The 20,271-nt window shown below is 40.3% G+C and overlaps 1 protein-coding gene across 5 annotated transcripts in view; it reads left to right on the forward strand.

Annotated features, from left to right (window-relative positions):
* Window positions 1–20,271, forward strand: part of PLD5 (phospholipase D family member 5) — a 374,767-nt gene that overhangs the window by 223,768 nt on the left and 130,728 nt on the right. For all 5 annotated transcript variants that reach the window (XM_043924362.1, XM_043924365.1, XM_043924364.1 and 2 more), the window contains one exon: window positions 3,592–3,760. In XM_043924362.1, coding sequence (XP_043780297.1) covers window positions 3,592–3,760 — 169 coding nt within the window. The remainder of the gene's footprint in view (window positions 1–3,591; window positions 3,761–20,271) is intronic.

The raw sequence follows: 20,271 nt of genomic DNA on the forward strand, positions 1-20,271 counted from the left end.
TAATACACTGTCTAGGTTTGCCATAGCTTTTCTTCCAAGAAGCAAGTGTCTTTTAATTTTGTGGCTGCAGTCACCATCCACAGCTATTTTGGAGCCCAAGAAAATGAAATCTGTCACTATTTCCATTTTTTTCCCCATCTTTTTGCCATGCAGTGATGGGGCCGGATGCCATGATCTTAGCTAGATGTCATGATCTTAGCTAGATATGATTAGATGTTTTCCATATTAGGCTTTGACCCAGTTCCCATCTCTTAAAAATCTCTCTCGATAATCTTATCTACTTCTAAGGCTTTAGCAATGGGAAAAAAACTGTTAAGAATGTGTTTGAAGTAGGAAAAAAAGGAATAGATGATATATTATCTGTCTGATGAGTACTTCTTAACTTTTTTGTGCCATAGACACTATTAGTAGCCTGCTGAAGCCAATGGATTCCTTTCATGAATAATGTTTTAAATGCATAAATTGAAATACATAGGATTCCAAAGAAAACCAGTAACATTAAAATAAAGTTATCCAAAATACTTTTTTAATGTGGTATAGTAATGTGTATTCTATACTACTTATTCAAGAGATAATAAGATCTGATGATGCCCATAATTTCAAAGTAGTGATAAATATTAATACTTGGAGATATCAGTGGTAGTAATTGTACCATGGTATGAAAATTTTTAATGATAACAGAGTCACAGTTTCTTTTAATATTCCTGTCATTTTTTTGCCTATGTCTGTAACTGAGGGGAATGTTAAATTTCAGTTAGAGATGAAGGAAAATAAAGATCAAGCTCACAGGTCACCCTAAATTCTATTCATGCATCCAAGATTAAGAATATCTGTTCTAAAGATTTCTAAAAGAAATTGGGAATCTGTATGGTATGCCTACCAGAAACCATGTGTGTGGTATGAAGAAAGGGGAGGTGCAGAACCACTTAGAACTCTATATTTACTCTATATCAGTTGCTGTGTATGTTTGGTTTATCAGGGCTTCTTGACTCTTTTCTTTGTCTTTCTCAGCATGACTTTTATATTGAAGTAAAATTGAAACTACTTGGTTCTATTTGTTAAATGATGTTCTATTTTTATTTTGTTTATTGGGATTCTTTTTTTGTTTGATTTTAAAATATATTCCTTAGTTGTAGGGGGGACCGACACTGCTGATTAACTGGGATCGTTTCTTCATGCTATGTCTAGCTACTGTTAATATAGATAATTGGACTTTAAGTGTGGATAGAATTAAAATATCCAGCTTCAACATCTTGCCTTCAAAGGCTTTGATGTGGATAAAAATATCCCATCTCCACCTTTTTGACCCTCTCTCACTTTGGCTTCCCAAACACTGCATTCTCCTGGACCTTTCTTGTCTTCCTGACTCTTCTGGTCACTTCTGAATCTTCTCATCTGTTTCACATGCTACTAACCAGAAAAATGTAGACATTCCTCCCACATTAGGTCATGAGCTAGTTTTCTCTTCTTTTTCACCTTGATAATCTCTCTTAATCATGTTCCTTGTCAGTTTCAATGGACCTTTTACTGATTGTCATCTTCTTTCAATGGTATACAGGTGTGCTGTCAGAGTTAGACCCCTAAAATGTACGTGGTCGCTCTCAAAAGCATCACAGTTAAGTCCAAGCTTCTCTTCTTGCTTCACAACCACTACAGTGTGGTCCCTACAGACGTTGCCAAAGCCCCTGCCACAACTCTTCCACCTCACACTCCCCTTGGCCACCCGACTCTCAAGTATCCAAATACACCATGTTTTAAAAGTTCCTCCTTCTTCCTAAAATATCTTTCTCTTCCAGCTCACCTATAAAAATAATTCTATCTTTGCAGATTCAATTCCCACTTTCTTCAGTTCCAGATGCTCCTAACTTAATTACTTTTTCCTTTCTGCTCATGCTCCAGTGGAACTTTAGATGGTGCATTATCCATCTAATTAATCCTTACCCTTGTTTTGCCATTTCTTAAAGTCTACTTCCTATTTAAGTCATTACGTATGAGACAAGCTCTTTCACTGGGTTATAAATTCCAGAGAACTAGAGAGTTTCGTTGTAGTCCTTTTTGTGTTGTGTACAGTGAGTGATCTGCTTGTTCTGTGCTCCTAACGGCTCCAAAAATTTTTAATTCAGTTGTGGGTAGCAGTTGGGTGATAGGACCCTAAATTTGTGGATGTCTGTAAGACATATACCCAAACCTTATTTGAGCTTGATATTCATCAAATACATTGACATTTTACTATGAGTATTGTTTTTGTTTCTAAAACTGGCTAAATGGAACAAGTCTTATTAAGAGACACAGTTAACAGTTTTATTGAGAAGTTCTGGATTCTACATTGGAAGCTGAAATTCATTCTATAAGTATTTCTTGAGCCCTAATTATGTATCCAGCTCTAGGGATACCTAGCTTTGAATAAAAAAGATCTTTGTTCTGGGAGGGCTTACAGATAACTTCATAAGAGTTTGGAGCTTCCCATCAAGAGTTGCAGGAGAATTTGCATTTCTTAAACTGGAAAAAAAAATGTTCATCCCTTTATTAAAATGTTATGTGTCACCTGGGGTAACTCAGAAGTGAAAAGCACACAGCACCGAGGGAAGCCATAGTGTACGTGTTGTCAATGAATGAGGACGTATTGGTATAAAAAGAGAAGGCACATTTATTCGAATGTTACTGGTTGTAGTTTATTTGTTGTTGTTTAGTCTCTGGAAGCCCATTCTGCAGTGATTATAGTGCTTAGCTGCTCAGTTGTGGGTGACTCTTTGTGATCCCATGGACTGTAGCCCACCAGTCTCCTCTGTCTATGGAATTTTCCAAGCAAGAACACTGTAGTGGGTTGCTGTTTCCTTCTCCTGGGACTCTTCCCCACCCAGGGATCGAACTCAATCTTCTGCATCGGCAAGCAGATTCTTTACCACTGAGCCACCAGGGAAGCCCCTGCAGTTTATTTAGGGCTTGCTTATTGCTATTATTTTATACATTCCCTATCTCCAACTTTAATAAATCCCTGCAACAGGCAAGTTTTAAAATTTCCTTCTTAGTGTCATTTTATGTCTTAGGCTGCAAAGCATTAACAGAGGTTCTAAGCAATAGTAATAGCACTTACTATTTTCATTTTCTAGTAGTAATAAGCCTAACAATGTTGTTGTTTCTGAACTAGTTCTGTTATATGTTTAACATTATACTAGAAACTAGAGATATGCAAAATTAATTTATTGTCTTAAGTAGCTCTCAGAAGTAGTATCTTTTTAAAAAATTGCATTACTGTAAGGGGAAAAAAGAAATATTACTAGAGGAAGATGCTTGTGTAGGATACTCTAGATTTTTTCTCAAGGCTAGTTGGAACTGAACATTAGGGATATATACCATGATTTTCTGAAATATGAGTGCTAACTGGGGAGAAGCAGAGCATAAATTCAGAACACAGTAGGTTAGTATAGGTGAAATATTAAAGTCCTGTAATGAAAAATGTAAATATGAGGAACACATACTTTCAGAAAGAGTAAAGAATATTTTTCAGATGTCTCTGTATGTATGTGTAAAGATCTGTGGCTTCAAATTTGACTAGATTTTGTTTGTTTGTTTTTCAAAATCTTTTCTAAGAATTGCCCTGGTGGAAAATATTCCTGAAGGCCTTAACTATTCAGAAAATGCACCATTTCACTTATCACTTTTCCAAGGCTGGATGAATTTACTCAGCATGGCCAAAAAGTCTGTTGACATAGTATCTTCCCATTGGGATCTCAACCACAGTCATCCATCAGCATGTCAGGTAAGCTGCATCCTCTAATGTGTGTGATGATTTGACTTTTGTGCATTTTATACCCTGTAGTATTCTTGCTTCCACTCCTCAAGTTCAAGTTCATTTTTGCTGTCTATACCCATAGTTCATGTTCATTATTACATTTATATGTATGTGCTATTGTTAATCAACGGTTGCTCAGTTTCTACTAGAATGCCAGGTTTTCAGGGGCAAAATCACATCTCATCTTTGCAAAGAATAGGCTCTTTATGCTGTATCGGACAACTTCAGGGGTGTCTTCCCATTGTGGTGTCTGTTGATGGCACACTGCAGAATTCTACTTTGCACAACCTGTGTTTTTTCAGTTCTAATTCTGTAACTGCTTGCTGAGGCATTTATTTGGTTCATTGGTGTCTTAATTTGTCTTTGTGGCACAGAGCCAACTTTTTAAATAGTGAAGTCACCCTTTCCAGTATAGCCGTATATTCTTGACTGTTATATTTGGGTGAATAGGAAAAAGAAGTTATAGGAACAACCTTTAGAAAACTGACTAAATGATCGAAATGATTTCTGAATGAAAAGCTATCTTGGAGATATGAAAATAATCCTGGTAATCATTCGTGTGTTTTCCTTTATGTCGGTACAACCTTGAGAGCACTGAGCTATCAAGTGTATGACCATTGGCCTAAACTTAAATTAGTCATGAGTCCACATGTCTATGTGCTAAGTTGATTCAGTCATGTCCACATCTTTGCGATCCTATGGACTGTAGCCCGTCAGGTTCCTCTGTCCATGGGATTCTCCAAAGAAGGATAGTGAAGTGGGTTGCCATGCCCTCCTCCAAGGGATCTTCCCAACCCAGGGATGGAACCCTCATCTCTTATGTCTCCTGCATTGGCAGGTGTGTTCTTTACCACTAGCCCCACCTGGGAAGCTCCATGAGTCCACAGTAGGTTTGAAAGCCAGCCTGACACATCACCAGTTTTCCGAACTTGGAGAACAGGGAATGTTTGTAGATTGGGACCTAGTTCTGCTTCCTAGGAGTGCTTTCCTAGTCTACTGTTCTCAGAAACTCATTGCTCCACCCCCTGTGCTTTTCTTTCTTTTCTGTCCAGACTTATTTTCTTAGTTGACTTTCTGCCAGTAGAAATTTGAGGCCCAAGAGACCTCTTTTTGTTTTAAACCATCCCTGTCCCTTTTTAAGTAGTCCAAAATGGAACAGCCCCTTAAAAACTTTTGTAGACCTTCTGTGTATTCAGTGGTAATCCACTCTATTAGCAAAAGGCTAATAACTCACAGGTGGGTCTTTTTCTACCTCAGGTGGTGATTCTTCAGAACCTCACTCTTCTCACTTCCAGGAGTCCTTTTGTCTGAGATGGTCTGTCACCTCCCACTTTTAATCCATCAGAAGACCCAACAAGGACTCTTACAACCACAACCTTGATTTGCTCTTTACCCTGAGGCCATTTCTCACTTTGAGAATGTTTTGCTAAATTGAGAGACTGTCCTAGATTTTCTGCATTTCTCTCAAAGTTCTGCATGAAAACGAACTAGTTCCTTCTTATCACGTACCACCAAAGCTTTGATAACCAGCCTGAAAATCGCCTTAGCCAGATCTCCAAACCCATTCGTCATATTTTCTGTCTCCTACTTTACAGCAGACAGCAGCATTGCTAAACTTTTTACCATTACTTTCTCAAGGACTCAAAAGCAATTTCTTCCCTGTTCTTCCAGCCTTGGGTAACAGAATGAGATTCCAATCCATCCCACCACCCAGTCCCATAGCCAATGCCACATGCTTTAAGTTTTCCCAGCAGTAGTTTCTATTTAATTTTCTATTGTGGCTTCACAAACAACTCCAAAAGTTACTCATTATTATTTCCTGGGATTCTGTGAGTTGGCTGACAGTTCTTTGGCTCTCGTAGTGCTGGCTGGCATTGCTTATACGGTTGTGTGGAGGTAGGAGGGCAGCTGAGCCTGGGCTGACTGAAGGCCAGACAGGCTTGTTCTCTACATGTGGACACTCATCATTCAGTAATCTAAACCAAGGTTTTTATAGGGCAATTGGATCCCAGGAGAGTGCAAATGAAAACTATAAGACCTCTTGATGCTTGGGCTCCCAGAACTTTACTACATTCTCTAAGTCCAAAACAGTCACGTGGCCAGGCCACAATCACTGGAGGGACAAGAGACTCCAGGAGGGATATGCATGTACAGGAATGGGAGGAACTGTTGGCAGCCAAATCCCAGGTGGTTTGTATGCTTGCAAACCTTGGAAAAGAGTTGAACTACATCATTCCAACCTCTTGTTCTATGAACCCAGCAAACCCTTTTAGTGTTCAGACTCTGGGAGAAGATGGGTCGTTAGAGAATGCCATGGCCTTTCTGTGTCATGGCTCATAAAGTTACATTATGGTTAGTATTCAGTACTGCTCACAGGGCAGTGATGAAATGGATGAGTGAGGCTCCCAGTCTGTTTTGCTTAATGGTGCCTAGCATGGTGCTTGATGCATACTAAGTGTTCAGTAAATATTTGTTGAGTAGTAAATATTAAATAAGGGCTTCCCCAATGGCTCAGCGGTAAAGAACCCACCTGCCAATGCAGGAAACATGGGTTTGGTCCCTAGATCAGAAAGATCCCCTGAAGAAGAAAATTGCAACCCACTCCAGTATTCTTGCCTGGAGAATTCCATGGACAGAGGAGCCTGGCCAGCTGCAGGCCATGGGGTCTCAAAGAGTCAGACATGACTGAGCGACTAAAGATCAATAACAGTAACAACAGCCTGGTTATTATTGAGCTCATCCAGCAAACCTTTAGGAGGAGTCCCCGGGTGTGAACTGATATCTTCCGGTGGAATCACTCTACTCCCACCAGAGTTGCCTCTTGACTGCCTCTCATTCTCCTAACAGCCCCAGGCTCCTTTACAGTTTAACATCAACTGGTTTTCTGCAGAGTTTTGAGCTAATTTCGCTTTGCCCCTTTACAAGGAGAAGGCTGCATTTGCAGACATGAGGAATAGAGGGGCTTTACCTGCTTTGGAAATTAAATGGATTCAAGCAGAATGTGAGACTGATTGCATAAATAACTCTCCCTACTCCTGCCTGCTCCTGGCCCTGAGTGCCACGCCCTGTGAGAGGTGGTGAACAGGAGACAGGGGGGAGGTTGACAGCAGTGTTCACAGGGTCCCTACTATGGACGCATGCAGCAGTGAGCAGTAGCTGAAAGTGAGATCTTAGTTCCCTGACCGAGAATGGATCCCTGGTCACCCAGGTGTAGACCGGAATTCCTGTCCACTGGACCGTGAAGGCCAGCAGCTAGAGCCTAAATCCCCAGTCCTTACCTGTCTTGAAAATAAAATTCTGACAAGGAGGTGGAAGGAAAAAGAGAAAATCAGAGTACAACACAGAAAGAAGCATGGGCAAACTCTGGAAGAGAGTTGCACCTTTGAAAAATTTAAATCCTTTGTAAGGGGGCACTTTGTCTTTGTCTACCCTCACTGGGTCTTTGTCCACCCTCTGGCCATCATCTTGTTTTGCGCCTCTGATTAATTTGTCTCACGACCCTCCCCAAGATGTGCACATACCCCTCTGCCAAGTTGGAGTCCAGCTCAAGGTGTCTGGGAAGGAAAATTGCAAGACATATGGCCTGGTGGCCGTCCCCTGCCTTTTGACCCCCAAGGAGTCCTTCTGTGCATGTGTAGTATCTCCCTTGCCACAAGGACAAAAAAATACACCACGTCCTGCTCCTTTTCTCAAACAGAGTTTAGTGCCTCTTTGTAGTTGCCATGACTGTTTTCCTCAGGTGTCCACAGGAGACAAAGCCTGGCTATTTACCCTGTTTCTGTTGTTATTTCTGTTTTGGAGAATAAACAGGAGGGTGATCATAAATGCCTAACCTGGAACCCACCTATCTCATATCTCAGGAAATGCAGACAGGAAGCCAGTTGGAAGTGTCCAGCCTGAAGCCCACCTTTTCCTTCCCCATGAAATGTAAACAGGGGGCCAATTGTAAACACCTAACTTGGATCTCATCTATCTCCTGCCTCAGTATGGCAACAAGACAGTGGCTTTTCTCCTCTTTCTCTGGTCCATTGGTGGCCAAGTGATTGCCACTGGTCAGACACCAGGCACGGACTGTGGTCTTTAAAGAAAGAGCAAGCTTTTCTTGCTTGGAATAGAGTGCTTGCTGCCCAGTTTGCTCCATTTCCCATCTCCCCTCATCTGACCCTCAAGTCCTAGAGCAGTGTTCACAGAAGGACTTAGGATACAAAGGCCCAGAAGAACTTGTCCAAGTACCACATGTCTTGGGCTTTCAGAGATTATTTTTAGAGCCTGGCTCACTCCTTCCTACCCTCTCACCACACCATAGGGGTAATTGTACAGAGATCAGAAATGGAAAAAAGAAAGGTCCTTGCTGCCAGCTTTTTCTTTTCAGGTGTTCTTACAGGACCCATATCCTGTTCTCTCCAGGCCATCAAGTTTTACCATTTCTACAAAGGAAGGTACTGACTGAAAGACCATTTGATTTAAATTCTACCTGACTTTATCTTTCAAATGGAAATAGAAAATTCAAGATTTTACCCAAATTTTAAATTTGAGGTGACTAACCTTTGGACCTTTTAGTTTTACCATACCCTCATAATTACTGGGATATGGTTATTGATTGGCTTATTGCACACAGAAGACAAACAATTTCTTATTGAGCTAAGAAAAAGAAATTCACACCTTAATTACTCAAGTGAGCTAACTAAAATTTTTTAAGGTGACCCAGTATCATGAAAATTGACTCAATTTTGAAACTTTTTTTCATTAATATATTTTTAAAAGAAAATATTTTTATTTCGAGGAACACAATATTTACTTCTAAACCAACAGAGTCTGAAAATTCCTAAGTGGGAACCATAAATGGTAACTAGATAAGTAGGAACTATAGTTGAAAAGCAGCCCATCTACTTATCATCCTGCAGCTGTAAGCAAAATACACCAAGGAATGATATAGCCAATGGCAGGCAGGCCCCAGCTCAGCAGAAAGGGGACAGAGATAAACATGGCACATGACATCTGTGTGTTCTCTGGATGTCTGTGTCCTCTCTGGATGCCATTTCACAAGAGTGAGCTTTGTGTGTGTGCTAAGTCGCTTCAGTTGTGTCCGGCTCTTTGCAACCCCATGGACAGTAGCCCCTCAGGCTCCTCTGTCCATGGGATTCTACAGGTAAGAATACCGGAGTGGGTTGCGGTGCTTTCCTCCAGGGGATCTTCCTGACCCAGGGATTGAACCCATGTCTCTTACATCTTCTGAAGTGGCAGTCAGGTTCTTTATCACTAGCACCACCTGGGAAGCCCAAGAGTGAGCTATGGTCATTACTAACAGAATGATGAAAGCCTATCTTTTTTTTTTTTTTTCATTTGCCTGGAAACAGAAGCCCTCATTAAAAATGCATTTTAATCTGTGTCACCAGAGGGTTGCTGGTTTAATTCCCACCCTGAAAAACTCATTTTGTCTTTCCTGCCTTGCACTGGGTATTATTAATCTTTTGGTAGTTGTTTCCTCCTGTGCTAAAAGAAACTGGGCAGTGACCTCCCTCTACATCACAGTCATGTTAAGGGCTAGTGTGGTCTACAGTTCCATGGAAGTTATATTTTCATATTTAATCAAAATACATGGTTGAGCTAAGGGTTTTGTTTCTTTCTGTCTAGATGATGAGTTTACACAGTGAAATATTGAATTTCTAGGACAACTTGATTGCTAATTTATGGGATAAAATGATGGAGTTTTATGAAATCAAGACTGTTTAGGAAAAGCCAGAAAATATGATTTGGCAAAGGCTTATTAGTAGAGCTACCAAATTCATTAATCATAAAAATCCTATTCTCTATGAGTTTTCTGGAAGAAACCAAAAAAATCAATTAATGAGCTATGACTGAATCTTTTTTCCCCCTTTTATTCTTTTTTTAAAATTAATTAATTTATTTTAATTGGAGGCTAATTACTTCACAGTATTGTGGTGGTTTTTGCTATACATTGACATGAATCAGCAATGGGTGTACATGTGCCCCCCATCCCGAGCCCCCTTCCCACCTCCCTCCCCATCCCACCCCTCGGGGGTTGTCCCAGTGCACCAGCTTTGAGTGCCCTATTTAATGCTTCGAACGTGGACTGGTCATCTATTTTACATATGACAGTATACATGTTTTAACGCTATTCTTTCAAATCATCCCACCCTCGCCTTCTCCCACAGAGTCCAAAAGTCTGTTCTTTATATCTGCGTCTCTTTTACTGTCTCACATATAGGGTCATCGTTACCATCTTTCTAAATTCCAATATATATGCGTGGATATACTGTATTGGTTTTTTTCTTTCTGACTTACTTCATTCTGTATGATAGGCTCCAGTTTCATCCACCTCATTCAGTTCAGCCGCTCAGTCATGTCCGACTCTTTGCAACCCCATGAACTGCAGCATGCCAGGCCTCCCTGTCCATCACCAACTCCCGGAGTTTACTCAAATTTATGTCCATTGAGTGGGTGATGCCATACAACCATCTCATCCTCTGTCGTCCCCTTCTCCTCCCACCTTCAAACTTTTCCAGCATCAAGGTCTTTACAGTGAGTCAGTTCTTTGCATCAGGTGGCCAAAGGATTGGACTTTCAGCTTCAACATCAGTCCTTCCAATGAATATTCAGGACTGATCTCCTTTAGGATGGACTGGTTGGATCTCCTTGCAGTCCAAGGGACACTCAAGGGTCTTCTCCAAAGGAATACATCAAGGCTGTATATTGTCACTCTGCTTATTTAACTTATATGCAGAATACATCATGAGAAATGCTGGGCTGGAGGAAGCACAAGCTGGAATCAAGATTTCCGGGAGAAATATCAATAACCTCAGATACGCAGATGACACCACCCTTATGGCAAAAAGTGAAGAACTAAAGAGACTCTTGATGAAAGTGAAAGAGGAGAGTGAAAAGTTGGCTTAAAGCTCAGCATTCAGAAAACTAAGATCATAGCATCCGGTCCCATCACTTCATGCAAGCAGATGGGGAAACAGTGGAAACAGTGACTGCCTTTATTTTTCTAGGTTCCAAAATCACTGCAGATGGTGATTGCAGCCATGAAATTAAAGACGCTTACTCCTCAGAAGGAAAGTTATGACCAACCTAGACAGCATATTATAAAGCAAAGACATTACTTTGTCAACAAAGGTCCATCTAGTCAAGGCTATGGTTTTTCCAGAGGTCGTGTATGGATGTGAGAGTTGGACTATAAAGAAAGCTGAGTACCAAAGAATTGATGCTTTTAAACTGTGGTGTTGGAGAAGACTCTTGAGAGTCCCTTGGACTACAAGGAGATCCAACCAATCCATCCTAAAGGAGATCAGTCCTGTGTGTTCATTGGAAGGACTGATGTGGAAGCTGAAACTCCAATACTTTGGCCACCTGATGCGAAGAACTGACTCATTGGAAAAGATCCTGATGCTGGGAAAGATTGAAGGCAGGAGAAGGGGATGACATAGGATGAGATAGTTAGATGGCATCATCTACTCAATGGACATGGGTTTGGGTGAACTCCGGGAGTTGGTGATGGACAGGGAGGCCTGGCGTGCTGTGGTTCATGGGGTCGCAGAGTCGGACATGGCTGAGCAACTGAACTGAACTAGAACTGATTCAAATGTGTTCTTTTTAATGGCTGAGTAATATTCCATTGTGTATATGTACCACAACCTTCTTATCCATTTGTCTGCTGATAGACATCTAGGTTGCTTCCATGTCCTAGCTATTGTAAACAGTGCTGTGATGAACATTGGGGTACACGTGTCTCTTTCAATTCTGGTTTCCTCAGTGCGTACACCCAGCAGTGGGATTGTTGGGTCATATGGCAGTTCTATTTCCAGTTTTTTAAGGAATCTCCACACTGTTCTCCATAGTGGCTGTACTAGTTTGCATTCCCATCAACAGTGTGAGAGGGTTCCATTTTCTCCGCACCCTCTCCAGCATTTATTGTTTGTAGACTTTTTGATAGCAGTCATTCTGACCGGCGTGAGACGGTACCTCATTGTGGTTTTGATTTACATTTCTCTGATATTGAGGGAGGTTGAGCATCTTTTCATGTGTTTGTTAGCCATCTGTATGTCTTCTTTGGAGAAATGTCTGTTTAGTTCTTTGGCCCATTTTTTGATTGAGTCATTTATTTTCCTGGTATTGAGCTGCATGAGCTGTTTGTATATTTTTGAGATTAATTCTTTGTCAGTTGCTTCATTTTCTATTATTTTCTCCCACTCTGAAGGCTGTCTTTCCACCTTGCTTTTAGTTTATTTTGTTGTGCAAAAGCTTTTAAGTTTAATTAGACCCCATTTGTTTATTTTTGCTTTTATTTCCAATATTCTGGGAGGTGGGTCATAGAGGATCTTGCTGTGATTTATGTCAGAGAGGGTTTTGCCTATGTTTTCCTCTAGGAGTTTTATAGTTTCTGGTCTCACATTTAGATCTTTAATCCATTTTGAGTTTATTTTTATGTATGGTTTTAAAAAGCATTCTAGTTTCATTCTTTACGGGTCGTTGACCAGTTTTCCCAGCACAACTTGTTAAAGAGATTCTCTTTTCTCCATTGTATATTTTTGTCTCCTTTGTCAAAGATAAGGTGTCCATAGGTGCATGGATTTATCTCTGGGCTTTCTTAAAGAGATGTATTTATATGAAATCAATTAGTTACTGTTCTACAGTGAACCATGATGATGTATCACAGTTGTTTAATTTTGAAAAACTATGATTTTAAAAAAAAAAAAAAAAAAAAAAGAAAAACTATGATTTTAAAAATATAACAGTATTTGCTCAATTTAGGAAGTAGCATGTTTGAAACTTTAATGATCCAGGAGGTTGTTTTGAAATGCATAAGTCAGAATTCTGTCTCTAGACAATGAGTGATAGGCAGTTTTCAGTGGTAGACAGACTGTAGAGTCAGGAGCACAGCTTATATTTCTTTTTATCCACTTACTGGCTGTGTGACTTTGAGTTAGATGCTGAACTCTCTGTGCCTCAGTTTTCTCGTCAGCAAAATCAAGGTGATAACAGAACCTACCTCATAGGTCATTGTGTAGATTAAATTAGTTAATATGCAAAAAGGGCATAGAATAGTCTTTGACCATTTATCGCCTGTGTTAGTGTTTATTGCTAAATTCATGAATGTTGTTCACAATGACTTATTTGGGTACACACTACAAATCTGGTTCAAGTCAGTTTAATTATAGTAACAAATAATGAGTTCTCACTGGGTGCTTTATACTATGCTAGAATCCAACATGATTACCATGTAAAATTAAAAGAGGAATTTAATTTCTACAAATGTGGGACTCATTCTGGTCCGCTCTGTTTCTTAGTGAATTCCTGCTGCTTCTCTATGCTTTTGCTTCCCCATCTGTTGAATAATTCTAATTATATTCTTGCTTGCTTTCCAGTATATTTCCAAGGGAAATCATCATTCAGATGTAAACTCATAAACACTATGATTAGCAAGAGTTTAACCTCTTTGATTCTTTTAGAATCCAATCAAAGAGACATGAATAAATCATGAATCCAAGGAGATTCTTCTCAATTATTAATGTTTTCATTAAATAATAACTTTTCTTTTACATTGTCTTATCTTAGTTTTATTTGCCTATATGATGTTTTCTCTCTAGATTTTCACTTTCCTAAGGTCAATTTATGTTTTTGGAAATTTCTTTTTAAAAAAATAGGTTGGATTTTTTTTCCCATTAGAATATTAATTTTGTTGTTGTTCAGTCACTCAGTTGTGTCCAACTCTTTGTGACCCCGTGAAATACTAATAGTTCCTTACTATAAAAAAAAAAACCTGGAAATTACAGAGAAATGAAAGAGAACAAAATCATCCATGTGATCATCAGCAAACATTTTGTGATGGTTATTTTAGGCATAATTATATACATGGGCTCTTATAAAGAAACGTGTATCTTAATTTTTTTGAACTTAATGTCACACCATAAATATCTTTCCATGCTATTAGAAGCCCTGGTAAACATCATTTTAAATTGGCTGCCTGATATACAAATGTAGTATATGTACCAGATTAAACATATATAACTATTTCTCTATTATTGAACATTTAAGCTATTTCTTTTTTAGGAAATGAATTCTCCTGCAGACAGTATTTCTGTGCAAACCATTGTTTTCTTTTTGCTCATTTACTCAGTATCCATTCTTAGAAATAGGGTTAGAGGGCTAAAGAGTCTGAACTGGTTTCTTGAAACAATGGGGTTTTGAGGGAACATGTAGAAAACTCTCATGGTTGCTACCTAGGAATGCTGGGACCACTGGGAGAGACGACTTGAAGGAATTTTGCTTCCATTCTGTGCAGGGCTGTTTGCTGGCTGAGAAGAAGTGATTGTGGAAGAGCTGCAGTGTTGGGCACATCTTGGCATTCCTCCCTCGCCCCAGTCACATCACAGGCCACCATCTCGTGCAGGGCCATCCACACTCTTGCCCATACTGCTGAATGCTCTGCCAAGATTTCACGTTGTCCACCCACCTTTTGCAGCCAGACTGGACTCTCGAGCAGCCTTAAAGCTACTTCCTAGTACTGTAGGAATCCAGCTGCTCAGGTCCCTGTGATAAGTTTGATTCTCCTGATACTAATTCCTTGCAATTTCCTGCCCCTTTACTGGTATGATGAACCTATTCATCTCTCTTCATCTGTCCCTGATGGGGATGGCTTTGTTCATATCCAAGGGGTGCATAATTGTGAATAACCATCGTTAGGCAACGTCTTGATGATTAACTCTTCTGAATAATTAAATCTCTTAATGGGATGGATCCTGGACTGGCAGCCAGCATGTCTATGTAGTAGATACTCTTTGCTGTTATCAAGCAGGTAATTGTTGTTGCTCATCACCCAAAAAGTGGGCATTCTCAGCTAAGTTGTTGGGTCTGTGACACTGAGTTCCCAAAGCTATGATTGATCCAGGACCACAAGACATTTGTGAACTGATGTAATGGCCAACATCTTATGGCTTCATATAAGGAATTCTATACTCCTTCAGCATGTTCTGAGGGCAGCCAAAGTCTCTGGCCACCATCCCCAACTCTACTCTTTTCTTCAGCCCACACCTAACCATCCAGTTCATTTCTGTGCTGTCTCATAATACCTGAGATCATTCCCCCCCCCCCCCCCCCCCCGCCTTTTGTTTTTACTTTGATTGACTCTGCTGTAGCTCAGGTCACGTTATCTCACACTAACCTTCTAATTTCTCTTTCAGCCTTCAGGCTTGCCCTGTACAAGTCCTTCTCCACTTTATTGTCAAGAGTTTCTTTCAGAACAGAAATTTGACTATGCCCTTCTCTAGGTAAAATCCTTCAGGGGTCCACACTTCTTTTCAGATGATGTGTAGATGCTTTGCCCAGGCTTACAAGACCATTCATGATGTGCTCCTACTTAGGTCCCTGCCACAGACCTCCACCCGGAATACTTTTACTCTCTTCCTCCTTTTGAGGGAACTTTCCAAGCTAATAACCTTGGGCTGGGTTATTAGTGTTCTTGCTGTGTTTCCTCTAGGCCTGTACCTTGTCCACTTAACATCGGACACATTGGGCTGTATTTTCTTATTATCATGTATCTCCAACATGTATTAAGGTCCTTGGTACATAGCATGCATCCAGTAAATGAATATGCTTAAAAGACACTTTTCTTTGTCTTGAGAGTATTTGAGAGTAAAAGTTGACACTGACAAATATATGTCAGTCACATATCTGTGTTCAGACCCCTGGCAGACTTTGTATATTTCAGTAAATAATAGATAAATAAGAAAATTTTAGTAACTGTTCTAAACTGTAAACAACTTTTTTCCAGTAAATGTAGTACCAAAAATTTTTGATTGTGCTGGGTCTTTATTGCACTGCATGTGGGCATTTTCTACTCGCAGTGACTTGGGCTACTCTCTAGTTGGGGTGCACAGGCTTCTCCTTGTGGTGGCTTCTCTTATTGTGGAGCACAGACTCTAGGGCACACGGGCTTCAGTAGTTGTAAAACACAGGCTCTGGGGCTTGGGTTCAGTAATTGTGCTGCGTGGGCTTAGTTGCTCCAAGGCATACAGAATCTTCCTGGACCAGGGCTCAAACCTGTGTCCCCTGTATTGGCAGGCAGACTCTTTACCACTGGGCCACAAGGAAAGTCCTGATTTAAACCTTTTATCCCATGTGTGTGTGTGTACTTATGATTATATATATAATCATATATATATATAATCTTTGTGTCCAAAGAGTTGGACACAACTGAGTGACTTCACTTTATGTTTGCTAGCCATGTAGGCTTGTTCTTCTTAGACGTTTTTTTTCCTAATCCTTCCCACCAAGAAATTTAATACCACAGATATATTGCATATTTACTGTATGTGTATCTGTGTTTTATTAATAAAAAGTGTAACTTTCATTTTCACAAACATCTCTACTCTCACACAGTTCAGTTCAGTCAGTTCAGTCGCTCAGTCGTGTCCGACTCTTTGCGACCCCATGAATCACAGCACGCAGGCCTCCCTGTCCATCACCAACTCCCGGAGTCCACCCAAACCCATGTCCATTGAGTAGATGATGCCATCTAACTATCTCATCTTCTGTCGTCCCCTTCTCCTCCTGCCCTCAATCTTCCCCAGCATTAGGGTCTTTTCAAATGAGTCAACTCTTTGCATCAGGTGGCCAAAGTATTGGAGTTTCAGCTTCCACATCAGTCCTTCCAATGAACACCCAGGACTGATCTCCTTTAGGATGGACTGGTTGGATCTCCTTGCAGTCCAAGGGACTCCCAAGAGTCTACTCCAACACAGCAGTTCAAAAGCATCAATTCTTCAGCACTCAGCTTTCTTCACAGTCCAACTCTCACATCCATACATGATCACTGGAAAAACCATAACCTTGACTAGATGGACCTTTGTTGACAAAGTAATGTCTCTGCTTTTTAATATGCTGTCTAGGTTAGTCATAACTTTCCTTCCAAGGAATAAGTGTCTTTTAATTTCACGGCTGCAATCACCATCTGCAGTGATTTTGGAGCCCAGAAAAATAAAGGCAGCCACTGTTTCCACTGTTTCCCCATTTATCTGCCATGAAGTGATGGGACCGGATGCTATGATCTTAGTTTTCTGAATGCTGAGCTTTAAGCCAACTTTTCACTCTCCTCTTTCACTTTCATCAAGAGTCTCTTTAGTTCTTCACTTTTTGCCATAAGGGTGGTGTCATCTGCGTATCTGAGGTTATTGATATTTCTCCCGGAAATCTTGATTCCAGCTTGTGCTTCCTCCAGCCCAGCGTTTCTCATGATGTATTCTGCATGTAAGTTAAATAAACAGGGTGATAATATACAGCCTTGACATACTCCTTTTCCTATTTGGAACCAGTCTGTTTTTCCATGTCCAGTTCTGTTGCTTCCTGACCTGCATACAGACTTCTCCAGAGGCAGGTCAGGTGGTCTGGTATACCCATCTCTTTCAGAATTTTCCACAGTTTATTGTGATCCACACAGTCGAAGGCTTTGGCGTAGTCAAGAAAGCAGAAATAGATGTTTTTCTGGAACTCTGTTGCTTTTTCGATGATCCATCGGATGTTGGCAATTTGATCTCTGGTTCCTCTGCCTTTTCTAAAACCAGCTTGAACATCTGGAAGTTCACGGTTCACGTATTGCTGAAGCCTGGCTTGGAGAATTTTAGGCATTACTTTACTAGCAGGAAAGAATTGGTTGTTAGTCCCTTTAGGGTAATAGCACCCTTATAGGGAATGCCTGTAATAGATTCTTAGTAAGCCTTCTGCTAAAATGTGTCTCTTCACAGATGTACAGAACAGACTTTGGGACTCTGTGGCAGTAGGCGAGGGTGGGATGTTCAGAGAGAACAGCATTGAAACAAGTATACTATCAAGGGTGAAACAGACCACCAGCCCAGGTTGGATGCATGAGACAAGTGCTCAGGGCTGGTGTACTGGGAAGACCCAGAGGGATGGGATGGGGAAGGAAGTGGAAGGGGGGATAGGGATGGGGAACACATGTAAATCCATGGCTGATTCATGTCAATGTATGGCAAAAACCACTATAATATTGTAAAGTCATTAGCCTCCAACTAATAAAAATAAGTGAAAAATAAATAAATAAATAATAATAATTAATAAAAATAAATAAATAAAATAAGTCTCTTCTAAGAATTCTTAATTAGCAAATACATCAAACACATATCCATATCACACTGCTAACCAATAATTTCTTCCCATCGTCTTCCTTCTTGGCTTTTATTTACTTTTTGGTTAGAGCCTTTCATTGCATATGTTCTGCATATGGGTTATATAGTAATACAGTCTCTAAACCTGTATATATCTGAAAATGTTTTTTTCTTTCATGCTGGCAGTAAAATTCTTGACTAGGTAAAACATTCCTGGGTGTCTCTGTTTTTCTTCCATAGTCTCTCACCACCAAATGCTGGTTTAGTGGTGCCAACATTTAGCTCCATGCTAATCTAATCTATTTTCCTTGATAGTTACCTTTTTGCTTTGTTTTGTTTTGTTTTGTTTTTGGCCAGGAGTTTGTAAGAATTCCTCTCTTTCCTTGGTGTTGATTTATTTTACAGAATGTGCCTATATGTGACTATCCACATTATACTTGCCTCTGTCTTCAATTATCTTTTTGACACATATATCTATATCTTTTCTCAAGTTAGACACATTTTTCTTCTTTTATTGCAAACCCCTCCTTTTTGTCTCTTTTTCTCTTCCAATACACCTATTAGCCACATGATGTGTGTGTGTGAGCTAAGTCACTGCAGTTGTGTCTGACTCTTTGTGACCCCATGGACTGTAGCCCGCCAGGCTCCTCTGTCCATAGGATTCTCCAGGCAAGAATACTGGAGTGGATTGCCCTGCCCTCCTCCAGGGGATCTTCCCGATCCAGGGATTGAACCCGCGCCTCTTATGTCTCCTGCATTGGCAGGTGGGTTCTTTACCACTAGCACCACCTGGGAAGCCCTAGCCACATGGTATATATCTTCAATTTATCTGTCTCCCTTTTCTCCCCTGGTCACCATATGTTTCCATGTATGTGTGTGTGCCTGCTTGTTTGTGCTTTGAGATATTTCTTCCATTCCATCTTTGGGCCACTGAGTTGGGTCTCAACAGTATTCTTTAATTATTTTTCTAGTTTAGCTCTAGATTGTAGAGTGTTAGTCCAGCATGTCTGACTGTCCTTGAGTGCTCACATTGTGTCTTAGCTCCACCTCCTGTCTTCTTGCGCCCATTGTATCCAAGCATCTCTCTTACTGGATCCTCTTAAGTGTGTTGGTGTTTGATTTTATCAGCTTATTAATGGCTTTCTTTCAAGTGAAGGAGGGGCTGTATTAGATGGTTAACCTGTCTATCACAGGTCAATTGAAGAGCATCTTTCCTCCCCACCGCCACCCCCTGTAATACTTCACATTCCCAAGCCCAGGCCTCGGGATTTGCCCCGGCTCCTATGTAGTCTCCTGGAGAACAGGAGCACTCAGTCACTCATGTTAGACAGGGACTGACTCTGCAGGCACGTTGGTATCCAGAACCTGACTCTGCTGGTTATTAAATGCCTTCCAGCCCCAGACCTGCTTAGTTCAGAGGAGTTGGATATACTGGAGCGGGGAGGGAAAGGAGAGGAAGAGACTTGGATGTAACTTTCTTTCAGAATACCCCTTCTGAAGAAAGAATACCCCCTTAACATAAAATGGTCATATAGAGAAAATTATAGTAAATCAGCATATAGAAAATCAGCATATCACTTAATTTTCTTGGGCCTGAGTATCCTTATCTATAAAGTGGGGAGATTGGTAGATTATTGATCTCAAAGATATCTTCCAGCTCTGACATTCTCAATTTCAGTATTCTAATGATTCTGCATCACACCTCAGTATGATAAAGGGGTAGAGTTCAGTGGTTTTACAGTTGTTTTCTGTGGAGCCCTGGGGAAACACACAAGAGGACAGAGATGGATTTATGGCGATGCTTAGCTTAAGTTTTCATTTAAATGAAGAGTTTAAAACAAGCTTGAAAACCATCGCCATATTCTATATCATCTCCAGAATTAATCTTACAGAGCATGATTTTATTCTGATTTCTCTTCAGTATTTTTATTTTTCCCCCTTCACATTTTATTGTGGAATTTTATCCTGCCCATGAGTTGTTTTGGGTCAACAGAAATTGGCAGGATTTATAACCTCTATTCTCTTGGGTTAAGCAGTCTCTTCCGAGTCACAGACGGGCTGAACTGGATCTCTGTCTTTGGGGCACCACTCCCTCCCTCTCCAGGACCATACTGTCTATCATAAGGTTTTAGCAGATAAAAAAAAAAAAAAAAAAAAAAAAAGGCTTAAAGTAGGTCAATGTGCCTGAGCCACTAGCTTTCTTCAAGATGATTTATTTGAGTTTAAAATGTTGGCTGATGTTTCTCACCAGAAAGAGCAAGTCTTTAAACTACTGATGTTTAAAAGCCAAAGGGACTTTTGTTATTCCTCTATGAAAACATAATGAGTAAATTT

This window comes from Cervus elaphus, chromosome 14 (genome assembly GCF_910594005.1).
Source record: "Cervus elaphus chromosome 14, mCerEla1.1, whole genome shotgun sequence".
Lineage (NCBI taxonomy): Eukaryota > Metazoa > Chordata > Mammalia > Artiodactyla > Cervidae > Cervus > Cervus elaphus.